The following is a 22093-nucleotide window of genomic DNA, read 5'->3' as shown; positions in this document are numbered from 1 at the left end:
GCTGGGATTTACGCTGTTATGTAAAGTAAGCTTATGGTTGGCATCCTGTCAAAGACATACACGTGTACATTTTGCTTACATCTGTGCACAGTGGGCCCTTGGGGTTTGGTTCCCTATGCATACCAAAATCCATGGATGCTCAAGTCCCAGTATGTATACTGGCATAGTAAAATGGCGTCCCTTATATAAAAGGGCAAAATGAAGACTCGCTTTTTGGATTTGTATGTGCATGTATGAATATTTTTTAAGCTGTGGATGCAGAATCCGTGACTATAGAGGACCAACTGTACATCTTTTTTTTTTTTTGGGGGGGGGGGGTCATTGTAAAGGTTGTTATTCTTTTCCTTCCTCCACAACATGTGAACGCCTCACGGGGAATGGGCAAGACCAGAGAAGGTTCTGGTTATACCCCTGTAGCAAGATGCAAAATGATTACATCAACATTGAGATTGTTCCTCTGAAGGTCTCAGTGTAAACATTTCACATCTGGCTATGGAAACACAGACAAGACACTTCTCCAATCCTGCCCACAAGGCACAGACTGGCACGTACTGTGACCCAATGTAGGTCTGCATGCAGAATTACTACACTATGCTAAGACCTGCGGAATTGCAGCCTACATTTGTCAAATCAGAAGTAAGTCAATACCCCTGTGTTCATCTGAAACTTTAGAATACCTTGAAGGGATTTGAAATATGATCTAGGTCGCTGGGTGTGTGTCACATTAAAGAAAATCTCTGAACTGTCCATTAAGAAGTTGTACTCTGCGCACATATACTCAGCCGCTCCTCACAGGAGTGAAGTACCAGTTTCCTTTGAGGAAAATAACAAACAGCAGAAACACTGATTTTTTATTATTATTAATTACAACAGGAGCCATACTGTTTGTGACAAATTGTTTTCTTATCACTTCACAGCACATGCTGCTAATAAAACATTTGTAAAGGTTTCAATGAACAGTGGTCATTCTTCAGATGTCAATGTCTGTGGCCCAACATTCTTTGGGCACATGACACCAATTAAAAGGGGGGGTTAATAATCACCCGGATCAAATTGCATTTGTTTTGCCTTTAAAAATAAAAACAATCAACACAATATACAAAACATGTATGTTTAGTTTGTACTATACAAAAATAGTTAAAATACATTCTAGGTAAACACAATGCATTTTAAGAAATAGTTCCAGTAAGAGATTTGGCACTCACAAGAGGGAATGGGATATGTGTGAAAATATTAATTTAACACAAAAAACAACAGTGGAATTAAACTATTAAGCAGAGTTAAGAAAAGGTGCAGCATGAAAATGTAGTCCATCTACACTGAGACTGCACAATAGTTGTTTATTTTGGTGTAGTCTTCTACAAGGCAAAGTGAAGGGGGAATAATTTCACCTCAGTGCTTTGTGAATTTCTCCCTGTGTGGCTTCTATGCACATGCTAACTACTAACTACTACTTCTCAATGAATGGTTCATCAAATATATATATGTGTGTGTGTGTACACACATATAGATACATACATACATACTCGTGGTGATGGGTACAGTGAATCCTTGGTATTTGCTGAGGTTTGGTTCCAGGACCTTCCATGGATACCGAAACCCATGGTTGCTTTAGTCCCATTAAATACAATGGCATAGTAAAATAGTATAACTTATACAAACTCAAGGTTTGCTTTTGGAATATATATTTTCAAGCTTTTCAAGCTGTGGATGGTTGAATCCATGGATATAGAGTGCCGACTGTATTTCTCTATAGCACAGCCCTGAATCTGAAACAAAATTGTCCAATCTTTGCTGCTGATTTAATTCTTTTTTTGTGTGCGCCTTCAAACAAACTCCAATTTATGACAACTCTATCATGTGGTTTCCTGGACGAGATTTATTCTGAGATATGCCATTGCATTTCTCCTTCACTGAGAGAATCTGACCTACCCATGTTTACCTGGGGGTTTCCATGGTTGAACCCTGGTCTCCTGGAGTCCTAGTCCAACACTCAAATCACTACACATCACTTGCTCTTTAAAAAATGTTTATATCTCAACCTATATTTAATAATTGCAGGAGAAGGAATTTAAGCTCATTTTCCAGACACCAGCTTTTCAGTTGGTAAATCCACTGCAAGGTGAGCCTTACCTAACACTTTGATATGTTATTTAAGACATCTCTTGAGAGCTTGGTCATCTCAAACATGTAGGTGGATGTAAGGGAGGGGGATCAATCCTTAGGTAAATGCAATATATTTTATAATGAACTTAAAAAAAAAGGTGCAACATTAGGAAAGCTAAGGCATTATCAAAGCTGCATGGAAGACTGGAGGATCTGTGGTTAGCTGCAGTGCATATTTACTTCTTCTGCCCCATCCACAACAGACTGGATCAAAAATACGAATCAAAGAGAATCTGTCACTTAGCTGCAGATGATGGTTGTCATATGAATGGAACAGTGAATATACTCTGGGTTTTAATTTGGCCCTACTGTAATGTCGCCAGTGCAATACTCCCAGATAGGTCAGGTTAGATCCTTTAAATCCGGAGTAGAATTGGTATCTCTTTGGACCAATGAGTGGGACACCTCCTCCTACAGCCACAATAGAATTTGCTCACATTAGTGACACAGTCCCATAAATGGATCAGATTTGTAGGATGCTGAATGTGCTTACAACAAATAGAACTTGGAAAAGTTATGTAAGACCAAATAAGGCCCCATTCTTGCATACATTTTTACAAACAGGGTATGCTATGGACAATTATGCAAGATCCTGACATACCACATTTTGAAGGATTTTGGCTTTTAGTGCATCTCTGGGATGCAGGAGGTCTGAGATCTAACCCACAACACTCTCCTTCAAAAGAAATGCTCGCCACATAGAAATAATCAGTATCGGTCATAATGATCACAGCACATTAAAAAGAGGCAATGGCTGTGAAGGATGAAAGTTAGGAGAAATAGGCTTCTTGGAGCCAGCAGATTTTGTCTGCCTTATCTTCCCATCCATGTGCAACTGCTAGCACAGTGAACCAACAGGATTCTGCCTCCCACCATAACTTTTCTAAGCTCAGAAAGGTCCTGTACAAAGATGTTGAAAGTCTGCAAGGGTTAAAAAAAAAAGGTGTTCACGGAATGTACAAGCATACATAAAAGTATTGTGGTGCCTGTGCCACACATGTATTTCTATGCTATTAAAGAACATCAAAATGTATTATATAGAGGCACAAAGATGAAAGGCATAATGGAGCTGTGTTCTGCAAATAAGAAAGAAAATGTGGTAGAAGTTTACAGGAATGAACGTTTGTGAGATATTAAACTACTGTATTTTCCGGCGTATAAGACGACTGGGTGTATAAGACGACCCCAACTTTTCTTATTAAAATACAGAGTTTGGGATATATTCGCAGTATAAGACCGCCCCTCTTCCAAATCCAAAGAGGGAGAGCTCCGGTGGGACTCATGCTGACCACGGCGCTCCTTCCCAGCCCCTGCGGAGGCCAAGGCCTCCCCAGGGACCTGGAAGGAGGGAGAGCTCCGGCGGCGCTCCTTCCTAGCCCCTGCGGAGGCCTCGGCCTCCTCACGGGCCTGGAAGGAGGGAGAGCTCCGGCGGCACTCATGCTGACCGCGGCGCTCCTTCTTGGCCCTTGCGGAGGCCGAGACCTCCTCAGGGGCCTGGAAGGAGGGAGAGCGCCGGCACCGTAGCGCTCCTTCCCGGCCTCTGAGGCCTGGAAGGAGGGAGCTGGCTGGGCTAAACCCGGCGTATAAGACGACTCCCAACTTGGAAGAAGATTTTCATGGGTTAAAAAGTCATCTTATACACCAGAAAATACAGTACTAAAGTTTGTTTTACTATTAAGAGAAACCAAAGGGCCATAATCCACAGGGTTTCTCTTCCAGTGAAATGAACAGACTTCCTTTCACTTAGTTCTGGAGAGGAGACCTCTTCCTAACTTGATTATCCTTAATGGCTTCCCTTGCAAACATTCAGTCACTTTTGTCGTAGTGGTAAATAGCTCATTACAGCACATCAACCCAATTACAAAGTCTGTTGTTGCTGGGTTGTTGTTTGGTTGTTGTTATTTTTTTTACATTTTCATTTTTAATAGAAAAATATTTATTTTAAGAGTGACCCATGACAAACAGCAGTGGGAAAAAACATTTTTGTGAAAATTCTATGATAATACATATGTATATATTTTACATTCAGACAAGGTGATTGAAAATGCTACAAGGTGCCTAAGAATCCAAATTATAAGAAGGCTAAAAGGCTTTTGGTTTATCAATGTTACAGAACCATTTTTTTAAATTAAAAAAGAATGTCAACAACCTATATTTCATGTGCAGACTCATCCTTTTAACAGAACCACATCATGAACATGGTAGCAGAAACTGAGCTGTGGAGATGTTACTGTTGTACAAAGCTTCAGGACCAACTATAGGCAATATGGTAGCCAGTGATGTTTGCAAAAGTTACTTATTGGACAATAACTTACATGACCAGGGGATAGGCTAGCTGGGCGGTTCTAGGAGTTGTAGTCCAAGCTGGAAATTTCTCCCAGCTCTGCATCTACATACTATCAGCATCTGTTCCTCCTCTATACTAATAACTGACTACCTAGGTCCACACTTGTATGAACTGGCTCTCACTGCCTCCATTTGAAAAAGGCCTTCCTCCAACCACCATCTTTCTTAATACTCAGCCTTAGGGTTTCTGAGGAAATGCTAATGCTTTACATATCTACAGACTTCACTCAAGTGTGGTGCTAACATTGTCCCTACTTGTTTCTTGTTGCCTCTCCAGTCTTTCGCTTGCCTTGTATCAGGTTTCTCACAGTCCTAAAAACCAGCCTGATTCTTCTCCTCTCCTCAACGCCACTGGCCCTTCCGCTTGACAGTCCTTAGCCTCTGTGCCCAATTTTTCAGTGATCTTTGCTTGCTTAGGATGCTTTGGTCCTCTAAAATTAACTGAGTGCCTGCCCTTCCCAAATCCCCATCACTCACTCCATGGCTATGCCACTCCTGGGTCCTAGCAGATCTGAATCCTATTGAGCAGTCACAACTAGAATCAACCCACTGAATCACTGGTCAAATGGTGACTTATCATGTGCAAGCCCAATTGAACAAATGGGTCTATCCTAAAATGAAATGTTAATCCTAAAAAGTATTTAGACTGATCCAATGCCAACAGGATACCTCCTCATTCCACTGGGATTATAATTCTAGAAGCGGGGAGGGGGGATCCCCCTTCCCGGATTAAGGAAATCAGAGCTCCACTGTGAGTCTGAAGACCTCCATTTGTTCTGCCTGCTCCTGGTTGAAGTAACTTAGGTACCAGAGCAATATCAACTTTTTAAAAAGTCCATCTGATGCTACAGTTGAAGAGCCATCCATCACCCTGGGGAAAAACACTACCTAAGGAGCATCAACCAGTAGGTGGGATGGTCCTGAATAGAAAACACAGTCATAGCTTTTTAAAGGAAAAAAGGGAGATGACATTAGCAAGTTTTACATGCACCAAAATATCCTTGAAGGAAAAAAAAATAAGAATAAAACATTATGTTTTTCACAGGCATTGCTAGGTTCAAGAACCAACACTCAAGGATTACTGGCACTTAAAAAGGAAATAGTTTCCACTGTCATTTAAAAGCAAGCATCCAGGAAAAGAAGGCTGACAGGTTCAGCAAGCAGAGAGGAAGTTTCAACATAACACTAAAAATGTGGGTGCTAATAATTTAGTGTAATGGTACAAAAATGAATCATGTTTACCAATGCACACCTTAAGGTTAAAGGGTAAATTGCATTTACATAATTATACACTTTGTCTTTGACTTCTTTTTCTTCTTTTTGCCATCTTTGCTCATCTTCTCTTTGTGCTTTCGAATTTCCCGAACTAATGTGTAGAATGCATCGTCAACACCCTGCAAAGAAATATAGGACCTTTAATACCAAATGACATGATTTCTTTGAACAGGTTTTATTTTTCTAATTTGACACTTTATCACTTTTCATTTAATTTCTATCGAACTAAATTAGCAAGTTGAGAAGCTCATTTTACAGATAATTTGTAGGGGTTATGATGACTCTTACCCAATGGACTTCTTTTCTTTGAGGATTTCCATATTCAGCAGCTCTCCTCACTTTAAGCCATAGTCTAACATTTTGTGGACTAAAAGGCCGTAGTCCAACTTTCTGTGGTCCTAATAAAGATTTTATCTGACTCTGAAATATGTACTAAAATCACTCATGAGGACATCCCACATATGAAAGCTAAATAGCTTGGGCAAAAGGTATGCAGCATACCTTTAAGAATAAATTCCCCCATACCAAATATTTGTCTACTACATACTTTGCACTAAATTGTCCTCCTTCAGCCTGGTGTCAGGTCCTCTGAAACAACCAGCTGTCTCTTTAGTGAAGTAACATTTCTGAAGCAGCATTTTCACCGCTGTGCATGTGTAAATTAAGTGCAAGTAGCATGGTGTAGTGATTTGAGCACTGGACTATGGAGACCAGGGTTTAAGTCCCCACTCAGCCATGGAAACCCACTAGGTGAACTTAGAAAATTCACTCTCTCTTAGCCTCAGAGGGAGGCAAAGGGAACCCCCATGAACAAATGTTGCAAGGAAACTCCATTACAGATCGCCATGGGGATACCGTAAGTCGTAAATGACGTGAAGGCACATAATAACACCACCAGCAACAACTGTACCATAATCATTAACACTCTGGATTGTTTGGTCCAAGAAGGTGAAAGACTCATTAGTCCTGTGAATACAGATTGTTGGCATGGCCAGAAATCATACGATGTACACATGTCCTAGACTTGCGAGACAGGCACTTTCAGACAGGCCTAAAGTTACCTGAATGAAGCATGCCTAACAGCCTGAGATTTTTGTTAGGCAAAATCACTTTTTAAAGACTTTAAACTAATAATCTAAATCATTTTACAAGTCTAGCAGTTTGCTGCTGCTGAGAAAGATAAAACAAATCTACATTTTATCCAATTTTCAACTACAGAAAGGGGGGGATAAACCTGCAAGGGTGAATGTTCCCCTAAAAGAACAGTGATTGCTTCCAGTGGTTTAACCATTGACCGTGTAGTAAGAATCGTCTCTATATAAACAATGATACTAGACATTTCTATCCATCTTATATCAGAATGTCTCACAAGTAAAGAACAGGAGAAGAGCACACTTAATTAGCAGCGACGGAACGAGCAAGCTAATTAAAGGGAGGCTAAAAGAAGTAAGTCAGACCTTCCCTACCATCAAACATAAAAACCCATTCAGTCTTACTTGATGTTCTAATATAGAAAATCTATTGTGCCAACAAGACCTTTCCTTTAAGTCTGACTCCTCTCTGAACCTGTGCTATCCCACAAATTTACAGCTTCTAACATTTCCCATGTCAATTCATCCTAATACCCCATTCTTCAGATATTATTCAAAAAGAAGCCATTAAAGATGGAGAAGATTTTGTCATTGTTCCTTTAAATCACTACCAGACTATTCAACCATAAATCACCAACTGATATTTTTAATTTACAACATACAATCATCTTTATATGTTTGTATTAATTTGTCAGGACCTTCAGCTGCAATGGGTCTGTATTAGCCTCTTCCCTGCCTTAACTTAACAAACTTAACATCTCAAGAGGTGTATTAGGCTAAATTACCCCCTCTTGCCCTATAGAGTGATTGTTCTAGTTGTCCAATCATCCCAACAACACTTAATTGCACTTCTGATTTCCACAACATAGATGAGCAGATCTAAATGCAAAAGGGGTCAAGCTGCTGTGGAGAGAAGTGTTACTAGTATCCATATTTCTAGAGAATCAGACTTTCTAGAACATCAAACATGTCATGAAACCCACATCTGGCTCCTTGAAATTATACGTATAGCTCAAGCTGCACTATTTAGAGCGTTGAAATGTCACTATTTTGGACAATAATTCCCAGGCTCCCTAGTCAGCAGGGTCTGTGCTGGGGGTTCTGGGAGTTGTACTCCAAAAGCAGTATTTCCAAGTTCTAGCACCAGTCGCTACATATTTTCTCAGAGGGAGGGCTCACTAGGTTCAATGGCCCTTATTTAGGGAGAAGAAAATATAAGTTAGGTAACTCACAGTGCAATCTTATATGTCTCTACCCAAAAATAAGCTCTAATGAGTTCACTGGGACTTTCTTTCTTGGAAGAAAATGGACATAGGTTGTATGCCTATTCACACCTCTAAAGCAGGAGTTAAGAACCTGGGGCTAAACAGATTTGCTGAACCACAACTATGTCATGTTTGATCATGGATAACACTGGCTGGGATCAATGGGAGTTGCAGTCCAGCAACAGCTGGAGAGCCAGAGGTTTTGCAACTTGGCTCTAAAGCAATTTACTATGCTTCTCCTTAACCTACCTGACTGCAAAACTGTTACATTTGGAGTCATATGTGCACACAGAGGACATCTTTATCTAAATATTCCCTTCACTGTTCCTTGGCTTAGCTTCCATCTTTGTCACACCTGATTTGGTCTACCACATTCCTCTTTCATAGACAACATAGCAGCAGCTACCTCACAATTTCCACAAGCTGACAAGAAACATGGGAAAGGGGAGAAAAAGAATGTATTCTATAGTAGAGAAATTAGATGCAAAAGACTGTGGTAGTTCAATTGACCTATAGGTTATAGCAGCACATTTCCAACCTGAATTCAAGCTGAAACTATCAGAAATGTGTATACCTTACCAGGAGCGGGCTTCTCTGGAAGTGATTTCTCATCATAAATCATATAGGAATTAACTGTGTTAAGCACCAATAACAGATTTTTGCTATCTCCCCTGTTGTCTCACTCCGTTGCTAGCAATAGACAGGTGTGTTTCTTGGGCTCTTGTCTGCCAAGAAACACACCTGTCTACCACTAACGGGCTGCATTGATTAATGGAGCTAATCGATAAATGGTCATCGAAGGCTGAATTCTCTGAAGATGCCAGCCACAGATGCTGGCAAAACTTCAGGAATAAACTCCTCTAGAACATGGCCACATAGCCCGAAAAAATCACAAAAAACTATGGATGCCGGCCATGAAAGCCTTCGCCTCCACAAACCCAATCCTGTTTAGCATCCAAGATCAGACACAACAGATGTTATAGCATTAACAGAATTATTGTGTGCCATTGACCAAAGATTGTGTGAAACTGTCTGCATCTCAACTTGTTCATTTTCTGCATGCAGCCAAGTGAAGGGAACTAAGGAAGGACTTTGGGGTATACAAGTCTCCACCATCTTAAATCTCAGCACAGTTGAATCATGGCACCACAATTTTGCATCCAAACAGAAGCCCCATTATCAATATCTGAATGTAAAAGAACCACCAAAGATTCAACACAAAAGAGTTATACCTAATGTATAACACTGAAACTCTGCTCACAAGTAATCTGCTACGATGAATTTATGGGATGCTGGGAAAAGGAGTGATTTAAATAATCTTGTAACTGTTCTGTGTCAGAAATAGAAAGACTAACAGTGCAGCTGGTGTATTTATCAACAGATCATCCTTAACTGGTTTATTTATTTACCCACTGAATCACAACTGAGCGGTTGCTTGAAATGGAGAAATACAATAGACATGGTCATAGAACAAATGGAATCTATACTATGTAAGCTAGAGGTAGATGCAGCACATTCAGAAGCAAGTAAACCCTTTAAAAAAAATAAGAATAGGAGAAAATAGTTTTTGATCCACGTTAAGATCTTAACATCCAATCCTTGTTTTATGGGGTGGCAACTGTAGAAGAGAACATGTGTATATTCTGGAAACAAACCCACAGGAGTAACTGGGAGAATCTGCTGCAAGAGGAAAAAACAAAGGATCTAGTATCATCTTAAGATCTAGTAAATCTATTATGGCAAAAAATTATGTGAACTAGAACTGAGGTTCTCAAACTTTGGTCTCCCAGTGGTTTTGGATTTCAGCTCCCAAACTCCTTGAGTACTGGCCAAGCTGGCTGAAGCTTCTGAGAGTTGTAGTCAAAAAACACCGAGAGAACCAAGGTTTGAGAACCACTGAACTAGTCAGTTCAGTCTAATGAAGCCTAGAGGTGGGCAACTATGTGGGACACTCTGATTGTTGTGAAAAGAAAATCTTTTAAGAAGTTGATTTACTCAAAATTCCCACCTACACCTTGTATGGAGTGTAGACATTCTATATAGGAAAATAATGTGAAGAGGGTCTTTCTGGTGGGGTGTGTCCATCCAAGGTCATTTTTGGTTTGTTTCCCAGTTATAAAAGCCATCTCCTGGCCCTAAAGGTGCTCGGGATAGGGAAAGATCATGATGATCTTTTTTTTTTTGTTCCCTACAGGGCACAAGGTGAGTTATAAGTTGTTTTTAAAAATAATAATAATAATAATAACCAGGGAGTCTCAAAAGCAGCATACAGCACTTATGGGCCACATTTTCTCTACCCATGCTTTAGTCCAGGACTGGGCAGTGTAGCCCGTGGGCTCCCTAAGGCTCCAGGGCTGTTTTTGTGGCCCCTCGGGGTTTAAAAAAATGTCCCAACCGCCCTTTAGCAAGTGGAGGGGGCACTTTCAGCACATTATTGCCCCTCTGGACAATTTAAGCCCAGGAGATGACTTTTTAAACAGCGAACAGGACGTGACTTCCACTCATTTCATGTTGTCTCCTGGTCCTAAAATGGCCTGGAGATATGGCTAAAAGCATAGCAAAAATGCTCCCCCCACTAGCTTGAAAGCATTTGGGAACAAAACCTTGGGGGACAAATGTCCCACCAAGGTTTCCTAGGGTGGCTAATGTGATCCCTTTGCCTTTCACAGTTGTCCATCCCTGCTCTAGTCCATGAAAGCCTTTGGCATAATAACTGTATTTGCCTGAAAGATGTTGCAAGAAGGCTGAATGTTCTGGAGAACATCTTTACCAGGCAATCAGCCAACACAATGACTGTGTCGCTTGATGTATGTATTTATTTTATGTTGTTTATATCCTGCCTTATTTACAAAATGGGACTCAAAATTGCTTTACATGCTCTTGCACAGTACACACTTTACATTCTCTTGCAAAGTTTTCTTACCTGCCAGAAATGAACACACAGAGAGAAATATCTCAGTTAACTTTTTTTGCTACAGAGAAAAATCCTTACATTTTTACAGTAAGATACTGGCAGTACAGTGGCACTTATAATCATTTTGAAATTACTGGAATCACCATAGATAAGTTGCAGGTTAAAATTGATTTTTATTGTTGATCAGATTTCTTTTCCGCTAAACTTTTTTTTCTTAAACAAAAGCAAACTTACCCTGTTACATTAAAAGGCATTTTTTAATTTTCACGCACCCAGGAGTCTTTTCTTCTGTGTTGATTTTTCTCAATCTGTACTGACGGATCTCTCGCACCAATGTATAAAAAGCATCCTCCACTCTCTGCATTGTAAAACATAACTCCTTTAACATTGGCTTTTGTTAACCAGGGTGGTGAAGAGGGAGCCCACAAAGACTCAGGAGAAAGCTGAATTTAGCAATGATACTTTTGAGAAAAGCACACAGGGAAGGTGTACCTAGCCTCACATGAAGCAAACCTTTGGGCTAGGTATGGGAATCATAATTCAGATGTTGTTGGACTGCAGCTCCCAGCATTCCTTACCACTGGCTGTGCTGGCTCTGCTGCTGGACAATGCAGTCCAACAACACCTAGAGGGCTGTATGATTTTCATCCCTGCTGTAATTACATGTTCCCTAGAGGCAATACCAACTTCTTAAGGATCTGAATTAGGCTTTCCCATCACAGTGCCTTCCAGATGTTCTTCAACTACAACTTCCATAATCTCTGACCATTGCCCAAGCAGGACAATGCTGGTGGGAGCTAAAGTCCAACGAATATTTGGAAGACATGATGTGGGGACAAATGGATCTAGAACAGAGGCTTTGATATTTTCAATGTTTTCAACTTTAATTCCACAAAGCCCCAGCCTGGTCAACGGTTAGGGATTCTGGGTGCTGAAGTCCAGAATACTGGAGATACTACAATGTATGAGTACGACTAATCTCCTTTTTAAAAATATTCATACTCCATTCAAGGTATACTTTTATTTATTTACTAATCTTTTAGAGTATGCCAACATCCTGAACTCATGCCAAGAAACCTACATCCTCACAAATTGCTTATGAACTTATGATGGGCTTTAAGAAAACTATTTCCACACATAAAGGACGCCTTTTGACATCAAATCATTAGAGCATGCCAAATATTCTATAGCATGCTCTAAGGAAGCCTTCCCTACAAGTGCTGCCTTCCCAAAGTGTTGGCCTATGTATATCTGGTAATATACTGAATGCTACACTTCTGGAGAGCTCCATGATGAAGAATACTGTTCCAGGAATAAACACAAATGGTTAGCAAAAGACACTGAGCAGGCTTGTTGAGATCCCTCACCTTAACACCAAGACCATAGCCAAAATATTATTCCCAACAAGTTGAAACCTAATGAATCAATGGCTTAATGGTAAGGCATTCTCTTATATAAATCCCACTGTTTCAATGAGTTTACTGTAGTTGAGACTAACAATTAGATTTAGGTGTAAATGAATACAGAACATGTTCTAGAGAAGACCCACCTTTCCTTTCCTTTAATTTTTGGGGAGAGAGAGGGGGGAGGTTAGTACTGTACATCAGAGAAGCTGCTTTTCAGGATTTCCCTTCTTGTAATGAAGAATCCTGGTGCCTCAACAAATCTTTTGAAAGTCACTGAACTAAAAACACTCAAGTTCCCATTTTAAAAACAAAATGTCAGATGTTTTCCCCAGACCTTGTCTTGGCAGAAACTCCTCAAATTGACTAAATGTCTTTGATCAACATCAGTACAATACCTGGCAATATCTCCTTCCAGAGCCCCCAGTGAAAACAAAACAGGGAAAGGGAGACTCCCATTGAAAGTGTACCCCTTCTCTCAATGGAGATCCCACAGCAACATCACTTCCAGGCAATTTGGGCCTGCTGCATCCACCCCATTCACCAAGAACAGAAGCTATGATTTTGTTTCATCAATGTTGACAGAGAGAAAGAGAGAAGGTTACTGACACCATCACCACTGCCACAAAAAGCCAGAGAACTATTGGAGAGGTCCTTCACCACAAGAAGAAGAACAGGCGGGTTTGGGGAATGGTTTTTAAGGAGCTGACCACTATAAGGATGCACTTGTTGTCTCTTACTCTAGATTATTCTCCACTAATTTAAGAAATAGCTCTGTTGCTACAGGTCAGCACAGTGAGGCAGCATAAGTTTGTGGAAGGAAAAACCACAAATGCATTCTGGGCACCGCAGCCTAAGAAGGACATTGGCAAACTGAAACATGTCCAGAGGAGCGTGACCAACATGGGTGCCCTTTACACAAACCTTAAGAGGAATGGTTGAGGGTGCTGGGTTAGTTTAGCTCAGGAAAGACTGAGAAATGGTATGATTTGTGGTTGCTGTTGTGTGCTTCCAAATCATTTCCAACTTACAGTAACCCTAAAGCGACCCTATCACAGGGTTTACTTGGCAAGATTTGTTCAGAGGAAGGTTGCCTTCACCTTTCTCTGAAGCTGAAAGAGTATGACTTGCCCAGAGTTACCCAGTAGGTTGCCATGACCAAGTGGGGATTTGAACCCTAGTCTCCAAAGTCATAGTTCAACACTCAAACCACTACAGCAAGCTGGCTCAGGTGGTATGATAAGGATCCTCAAATATCTTAAGTGCTGTCACACAGAAGATGGACTCAGCCTATTTTCTGCTGTTCCAGGGACTCTGAACCAAATCAATGTATTGAATTTCAAGAAAGAATTCTCCATCTAAATGTTAGGAATAATGCATCTGGAAACAACAATTTGGAAATAGATTGTTGAAATTAATTTGTTAATCTACCACCACCATTCACAAAACTTTTCACCCATGATTTTCTGTCGTTTGTTATGTCAGCTTTGTTTTTGTCTGAAATTCATTATTTTAGTCACTAAATTCCAAGAACATTGTTTTTCATTCACAGCCAATAAGTCTGATCATTTTGAGTTATTTCCAAACTCTGTTCCATTTGTACAAATAGTAAATGATTTTTCTGAAGTTAATTAATGTATCTAGTAAAGAATGAATGTTGTAATCTCCCCCTCAATGGTTTAATGCTACTGGATTAATTTGCATTACCAATTTATCATTAATACATTAGCATTAACGTAAATATTTCCAAGCTCTGTATGAGAATCCCACAATCTAAAAGCACTCTCCCACTTGTGTTCCCTAAGATGATGTCTCTGATACTGGAGGCAACATATGGCCAGTATGACTATTAATTAATATTGATCATGTCTTTTGAAGCTCCTCTCTTTTACTTCAAACCCTGCCTTAAGTAAACTGCATTAAAAGCATCAATACAGCTTTGATTAAAAGAGGGTGGAATATGAGAGGAGTCTTTATCACACATGACAGAGCATAGGTTCTGCATGAGAAAAAGTCTTAGGTTCAGCTCCAGCAACTTCAGTTAAAAGTTAGGCTACAAAGCTGGGAATGTTTTGTTCTCTTTTCCAGGGAATGACTGTGACTCAGAACAGAGAATATTGGACTAAAGCAGGAGATGCATAGTCTTGTGCCCCTCACTAAATGTTGGTCTCCAGCTCTCATCAGACATGGCTGATACAGCCAATGATTAGTTACTTTTAATGCAACGATATCTAGAGAAATGCAGTTAATCCAGCTAGACTCCAGTGATTCCCAAACTCAGGTCTTCCAGATGTTTTGGACTTCAGCTCCTAGAAGCCTCACCTTGGCCAATGGGCTGGGATTCTGGGAACCAAACTCCCAAACATCTGGAAGACCAGAGTTTGTGAATCACTGAGCTAGAGCATCCCCCAAAAGTAGGTATTTCACATCTTTTTTGAGACAGCCAGAGAAAGCAAATCCATCACCTCTCTAAGTAATTGGTTCTATTGTTGAATTGTTCTTACTGTCAAGAAGTTCCTTCTAATGTTCAATCAAAATCTATCCTCCTGTAATTAAAACCACTAGACCTGCCCCCTTCCTCTCTGTGACACCTTTTGAGATAATGAAAGAGGATAGTCATATCATCTCTTAGTTTTCTCTTCACCAAGCTGAACATGCCCAGCTCCCTCAACCTTTACTCCTAGGTTTTGTTCTCCATATCTCTTTATCATCCTTGCTACCCTTCTCTAAACCTGCTCCACCTTGTCTATATTCTTCCTAAAATGAGGAGCCCAGAACTGAATGCAGTATTCCAGATGAGGCTTGTCTAGTGCAGAATATAGTGGGACAATTACATCCTTTGTCTTGGAAACTACAGCTCTATTAATGCAAGCTAAAACAGCATTTGCCACCTTTGCTGCAGTGTAACACTGTTGGGTCATGTTCAATTTATGATCAACAATAATCCCAAGGTCATTTGCTACTGCTAAGCCAAATATCCTCCACCCTATAAGTATGCATTTGATTTTTGTGTCCTAAATGTGGAATTCTGCATTTGTCTCTGTTGAATTTCATTCTATTATTCAGTCCAGTTTTATAGTTTATCAAAGTCCATTTGAATTCTGTTCCAGTCTTCTAATCTGTTAGCTACCCCTTCCAGTTCTGCATCATCTTCAAACATAAAGATTCCCTCTAATCCATCATCTAAGTCACTGATAAAGAAAGACTGATGGCCCAAGGGCAGAACCCTGTGGCACTCCACTTGATGCTTTGCTCCAGCCTGAAACACAGCCACTGATGATGACTGTTTGAACATGTCTTTCCAACCAATTATGGATCCATCTGACAGTGTTCCCAAGTATCCCACATTAAATCAGTTTGCCAAGCAAATTCAATTCAGCCCCAAGTGTTCCTGTTTCCCCACTTGCAGGTGAATGTATACGTCAGATGGTCTCTAGCTTGCAAAAATCCTCTACTAAAGGTAGAGCTTGGAAAAAGCTATCTTTTGTGTGTGTGTGTATTACAATTCCCAAAATCCCCCCCCCCAATTGTTCAGTGGCCATTTTAGCTGGGGGAGTCTGAGACGTCTAGTCTACAAAAAGTAACTTTTCCCGTGCACTTGATGGTCTATACACTCTCTATTTCTTACCTCCTCTGGATCAGTTGAAGCTAAATTTTCACATTCTCCTGTTGCTGTAATCTACAATTTTCTCCACACGAGGGCTCCTTCAGACAAGCTTCTTACCATGTGAAAACAGTAGCATGCAAGTCTCCCTGACTGAAGTCTTTACTATGACTGGACCTGCATAGCCATGACATAAAATACACAGGGTGGAACTACATTTTAACCATGAAGTGTTCTTTCCAGCCCTGCAAAATATTCAGGACTGCCTGTTTTGTGTTGTGTTGCCTTTACCGGTCTTCCCATTCCTTTGCCAAGCATTACATATATATTTTGATTCAATGGGCAAAGAAGGGAACATGTAGCCCTGTCCTCCTCTACTGTATCTTCCCTTTTCTGACATAGAAAACATTTAAGTCTGAAAGAGAAGTTCCTCAAACAGGAGCAATAATCTAGATTTGCAAGCATCCTTACTCGCTTGGAGAATTGCTGACTGAACAGAAACATCTCCTTTCCAAACCTGTCATTTTCCAAAAGAGAAAAGTAGTAAAAGAGAAAGAAGAGCTAGGTGTTCCCTTCTTTGTGTGTGGATGCAAAGTGAGTAATGTCTGAACAGGGCTAACATGGCTGCTGTTTAAAGAGGTAAGGAAATTTACTGTTTGGCAGGTGTGGGCATGGTGCAGCCCATGCACTACATATAATCCCTGGAGCTACCCCATCAGTACCCCAACGTCTCCAATAATAAAAAAGAATGTCGTTTCTAGGCAATCTTTGCCCCAGACTACCCAAGAAGTTCTCAAATGTGTGAAAACATGTGAAGGTAACACACCACCACCACCAGCCCATATACATGTACTATTCTGCAATACTGCAATTTCCATCTGCAGTCCCTCTCAAAATGGCAAGCATTTTGAGGGACTGCTGAGGAAAATTGAGATATTTTGGGCTTGCAATGAGCGGGGTGCAGCTCTCAGGGGAGTCTGGGGGGTGATTGGCTCCTGGCCTCTATGGAGTCGCCTATCCCTGCTATATAATGTGTTCTGTATTAAACATTAACAGGGAAAGGGAAACATATATAGAAAGTGATCTGTTTTCAATAGCATTTCAGCACCACATCTTTTTTCAGCCACAAAGCCAAAGCAGTCATTACCCTTGGACTTTGAACACCTTCAAACTGAGCTTAAAATGATTTCTTAGCCACCTGAATACTGAATGAAAAGGAGATATAAGATAGTTATGTCTAAAAGCTTGCATGTTCTGAAAAACTATCAAATCCCTCTCCCCATGTTGCAGCAAATTTTCTTCAGTTTTAACCAAAGTTTGCAACGTGCCCAGGATGAGCTGAAGAGCTGCTGTTTTGAAAAACAAATAAACTGAATTTCCTCTTCGGTTGCTTCCTTGGCATGATAACTTCATCCCAGAGAAGTTTGCTTTGGCATTACAGCTTGATCTAAAGCTAGGAAAAGTTAGTTTTTGGGACTACAATGCCCAGAATCTCCCACTCTACAAGCTGGTTGATTCTGGGAGCTGTACCCTAAAATGTAACTTTCCCTGCAAGCTCTGCAAAATCTTTCACATAGAAGAAAATAATAGATTTATCAGAAGACTGTGGGGTCCTCTCCCCTTCACTTCAGATAATAGGAACAGGATACTTTGACCTAGTGATGCACAGAATAATAAAGGAAGTCTATTCAAATAAGGCTTATGAGCAGTGATTAACTCTGCCATGTTTTATGATCACCATTGTGCAGAACACTGAAAAGTTACTTGTTGGAATCCTTGGGGAGTTTCAGAAATGGAATTCCTGAAATGGCAATATTTTCAAGCTCTTTCCATCTTGAAAATTTATCTTGCTAGCTAGCTTTCAACTCTAGTTAAACATTATATCAGCGCTTACATTGCTAACCATACTTAGGGCTAATGAAATTTCCTTCTTAGTTTCAATCCCATTTTAAGAAGGAATCGTGATTAGCTCTAAACTGTGGTTAATGCTGCTGCCAAAGAAACCTTAAGATACAGTTAAAGCTTCTGGGCATAGGTAGAAAAGGGGATTTGTGTTCCAAAGTGAGGGGATAGAAAGGAATGCAATCTTACAGCACACACTTTATTGTTTAACTATGATTAAGCTATCAGGAGTAATTACTGTATATGTGCACATATGATTAGTTATAGCCAATGGCTTATTGATAATGGCTATATGGGTTTTTTATTCTGTTCTTGGCTTAAGACAAGTTCAGGAACAGAAGTTTCAAGGTGCTGTTTTGGCAGTATGCCCAGAACATTCATTATCTTTGTTTGTCTACATGTGCTTTAAAGTTGCCTATCGACTTATGGCAACCCTATGCATTTCATAGTGTTTTCTTAAGCAAGAAATATTCAAGAGGTGGCTATTCTGTCAGACTGTCTTTAAATCCCAGTATTCTGTTTCCACTGGTGGCTGGATCCTGAAAAAAACATTTACTTGTTATCCTCATCAAAAATACCATCTAGCAGATAGCATTCATTAACTATTACATGGTATTTCTGACAAGGAAGACAAGTAAATGTCTCCTTAGGATCTAACCACCAGTGGAAACAGAATACTAGATTCTAGAATCTGCCCTGTATTTGCCTTCACCCATCTTGTCGTCAATCCTGAACAGTCTTCTACTCCTTGCAAAGGAAAAACACCCTCATAACATGATGCTACCACCCATCATGCTCCGTTGTGAGAATGGTGTTCTCAGGGCAGTGAGCACTGCTGGCTCTGCACCATACATGGTGTTTTGTGGCATGGCCAAAAAATGAATAAATAAATGTTGGCCTCGCCAGATCAGAGTATCTTCTTCCATATACTTGATGTGTCTGCCCATAACATCTTTCTGTAAATTCCCAAGTGACTTTGAGATAGGTGGCTTTGTTTCAGCAATGCCTTTCTTCTTGCCACTTTTCTATAAAGCCCAGGTTTGTGGCACATTTTTGTGACACCTGTCCCATGGACTTTTTCTCCCACCTCAGCTGAGGATCGCTCCAATTCCTGTAGAGTTACCAGTTCCGTCTTTCTGACTGACATCTTTCTTACGAAGTCACCAAGTTTGGTAGATAGACTACTTTAGGCAGAGTCACAGTCAAACCATATTATTTTTATTTCGTTATCAAGCATTTAATGGTATTTTGGGGATGTTCAGAGTTTGGAATTTAAAATAACCGAACCCTGGTTGGTGCTTCTGCACAATATTCCCCAGACTTGTTTTGATAATTCCATGATGGTGTTTGTTTAGATCAGTGATTCCCAAACTTTAGTTCTCCAAATTTTTTGGACTTCAGGTCCCAGAATTCCTGACTACTGACCAAACTAGCTGGGGCTTCTGGGAGTTGAAGTCCAAAATACATGGAGGACTAAAGTCAGGGAATCACTGGTTTAGATATATTCTCCAAGAAAGTCTGGGAACTTCTAGATACACAATTGTTCAATCTGAGATCACATGACACTAGTACTGCACAAAGGTGGATGCAATTTAGCTACTTATGTGACTTTTGGAGAATGTGGCTTGCAAAACAGCAAAGTGGGGGGGGGGGGTGGGTCACTATTTAAGTAACCTGCAAGTTCCAGCTTGTTTTTATTTACTTTGGTAAAATTCTGGTAAAACAGTAAAATATTTGCTGAGAGTGAGTGTGGTGTAATGGTTTAAATGTTGGACTATGACTCTGGAAAACAAGGTTCAAAACCCTACTCAGCCATGGTAAAACCACTGGGTAACTTTGGGCAGCAAGTCACACTCTCAGCCTCAGGGGATGGCAATAGCAAACCTGCTCTGAAGAAACTTGCCAAGAAAACTTATGTTGGCCATAAGTTGAAACGACTTGAAAGCACACAACAGCAACAAGAAAATATTTGACATTTCCACAGTGTTGGTAACAGTGCTAATTACATACATTTCAATTACAGTTTGTAACATAGCAAAATGTGGAAACATTCACTAAAGGGAGTGTGAACATTTCTGCAAGTCACTGGATCTAGATATACACACTATGATGAAGTAGGCTCAAGACTATAAAAGCTTATGCTACAAGCTTCTTTCTTTCAATTAGTCTCAAAAGTGCTACAAGAGTCTTTTGCATGCTGACTTTCCAGACTAACACAGCTATGTCTTTGAATTCTATATATACACACGTGTGTGTGCATGTACACAAACCAACAGGTGCAGGAACAACAACATAGATTTCCAGCACAGTTTGAAAGAAAGTCTCTCTTAGGGACTGCAAGCATTATGGGGAGGGGGTTAAAAGTCTAGTATTTCCTGATTCCATATCCCCCTCGTTCAGATTCTGACTGTGAGAATCCTGGAAGTTATAGTTCAAAAAAGTAACTTTTCTACACTCTGGTTCTGCAGCAAATGACTTTACCCTTGTGCAATGGGGTCACCAAAGTGCAATTTGAAGACAAGAGATGCAACGTTTGGTTTGCCTCTTTTAAAAAGCCCAAAGGAAATGAAACATCAAAACAGGGTGAAGGGAGTCAAAAAGAGGTAGAGGTGGAAATCACATGCCCTCAGAAGAGCAAAGAAAGATGATTCTAATATGGAGCAAATCAAGTGACAATCTTTCAGCAAGCAGTGTGTTAAATCAAATCCCACTACACACCCAAAACACACACAGGAGCCTAAGCACCATAGTCATGTGAAATATAGTCAGGGCTGTTTTGTGCACTGCAAATAATACAGAAAATTCTGAACTGAGCAAAAATTGTGGAAGATATTGAAGTGTATGTGTAAAAGATTTAATCTATCATGATTGTGATGGATGACAGTGATGGTCTTTTACTTGTGTAATTTATACATTTGAGTCATGTTTTACTCTCCTTCCCTCATCCTCATGCAAAAGGGGGAAGTAGGGACATTTAAGAAACAAATATCATGAGCCTTAAATGCAAACACACCACAGTGTGCATTTGGAGGTCTAGAGCAAATAGGACTCCTTTGCCTGTCTATTCTATACTAATATCCCTTTTCCATCTCCCACCAAAAAGAGTAAGAAAATTGTTATGGGTACGCAAGAGCAGCCATGGTATATCAACATCATGTTCACATTATGACCAGTTAGTCATGAAAAGTCTGCCGACAGAACATGAATAAACTGCAACTTCCATGCCCTTGCAACTGGTACGCAGGTGCATACTGCCTCTAATACTGGAAGCAATACATTATCATGCAAACTAGCAGCAATGGTTCTTACTTTCAGAAATGTATTTAATCTCCTTTTAAATCTTTCCAAGTTGGCAGCCATCACTACATCTTGTGGTAGTGTATCCAACAGTCTAACTATGTAATATGTGAGGAAGTTGTTCCTTCAATCTACCTTGAATCTCCCCCCATTCAGCTAGATTAAATCTTTGCACACTGCGTACAAATCGAGACATCTGCTTTCCTAGATGGCATGCATGCATTGTAGGAAGCCATGCCATAGTTTCTGAAGCCTGTCCCTAAACCATGAAGGCTAGCTACTCCTCTTGGTTCTACACTTCCAGTACTGTACTTAGCAATCAAATTATTCCTTTGTGCAGTGTGTATACACAGCCCTGGACACATTCCCAATATACCATACCTGATAAAACATTTTTAACAATTTCTTTTCAGTGTAGAGGAATACAAGAAGAAAAACTAAAGAAATTTCTACAACAAAGTCAGGCAATTAGAGCCTAGGATATGAAAATGATTCAAAACAGTTCCCAAGCAACCCTTGCTACTGCTGTTTCTCATTCATTTCCATATTTACTTTTGTAATGTATGAATAGCTAATGTTAAGTGATACCACACAGGCAAATTTGCAATAACTAGTAATATTCAGCATGTTGCTTGCTCAGTTACATTGCTAATCCAAAAACAAAGCCCAACCTTTACTTTTCTATACAATCCATTCACTGTGCAGCTGGAGATAAAACATTCAGATAACTCTTGCTGTTATGGCAATTTCTAAAAATAACTCTGACAATCCTGTAGATGTGACATCCTGCCACTCGGAGCAGCCAGATGTTTGTTTGATCAGCGCCAAAA

General features: G+C 40.1%; 2 protein-coding genes across 3 annotated transcripts in view; one reads left to right on the top strand and one right to left on the bottom strand.

The window, feature by feature from the left end:
• The window catches only part of LOC149311650 (electron transfer flavoprotein regulatory factor 1-like), a 29653-nt gene that overhangs the window by 6086 nt on the left and 1474 nt on the right, over positions 1 to 22093 (top strand). The gene's annotated exons all lie outside the window — the stretch shown is intronic.
• LOC149311649 (GTPase KRas) overlaps positions 728 to 22093 on the bottom strand; it is a 49007-nt gene continuing 27641 nt past the window's right edge. The window contains exons 5-7 of one of the 2 annotated variants that reach the window (XM_089527566.1): positions 11300 to 11415; position 9676; positions 728 to 5906 (exon numbers count right to left, since the gene is read on the bottom strand). In XM_089527566.1, the coding sequence (XP_089383692.1) occupies positions 5790 to 5906; position 9676; positions 11300 to 11415 (234 nt within the window). In that variant the 3' untranslated portion in view covers positions 728 to 5789. The remainder of the gene's footprint in view (positions 5907 to 9675; positions 9677 to 11299; positions 11416 to 22093) is intronic. The other variant, XM_089527565.1, reaches the window with a different exon arrangement.

This window comes from Sceloporus occidentalis, unplaced genomic scaffold (genome assembly GCF_023333645.1).
Source record: "Sceloporus occidentalis isolate IW3139 unplaced genomic scaffold, rSceOcc1.0.p SCAF_5, whole genome shotgun sequence".
Taxonomy (NCBI): Eukaryota; Metazoa; Chordata; class Lepidosauria; order Squamata; family Phrynosomatidae; genus Sceloporus; species Sceloporus occidentalis.
The sequence above is the reverse complement of the archived record's forward strand: the minus strand, read 5'-3'. Positions and strand labels throughout refer to the sequence as shown.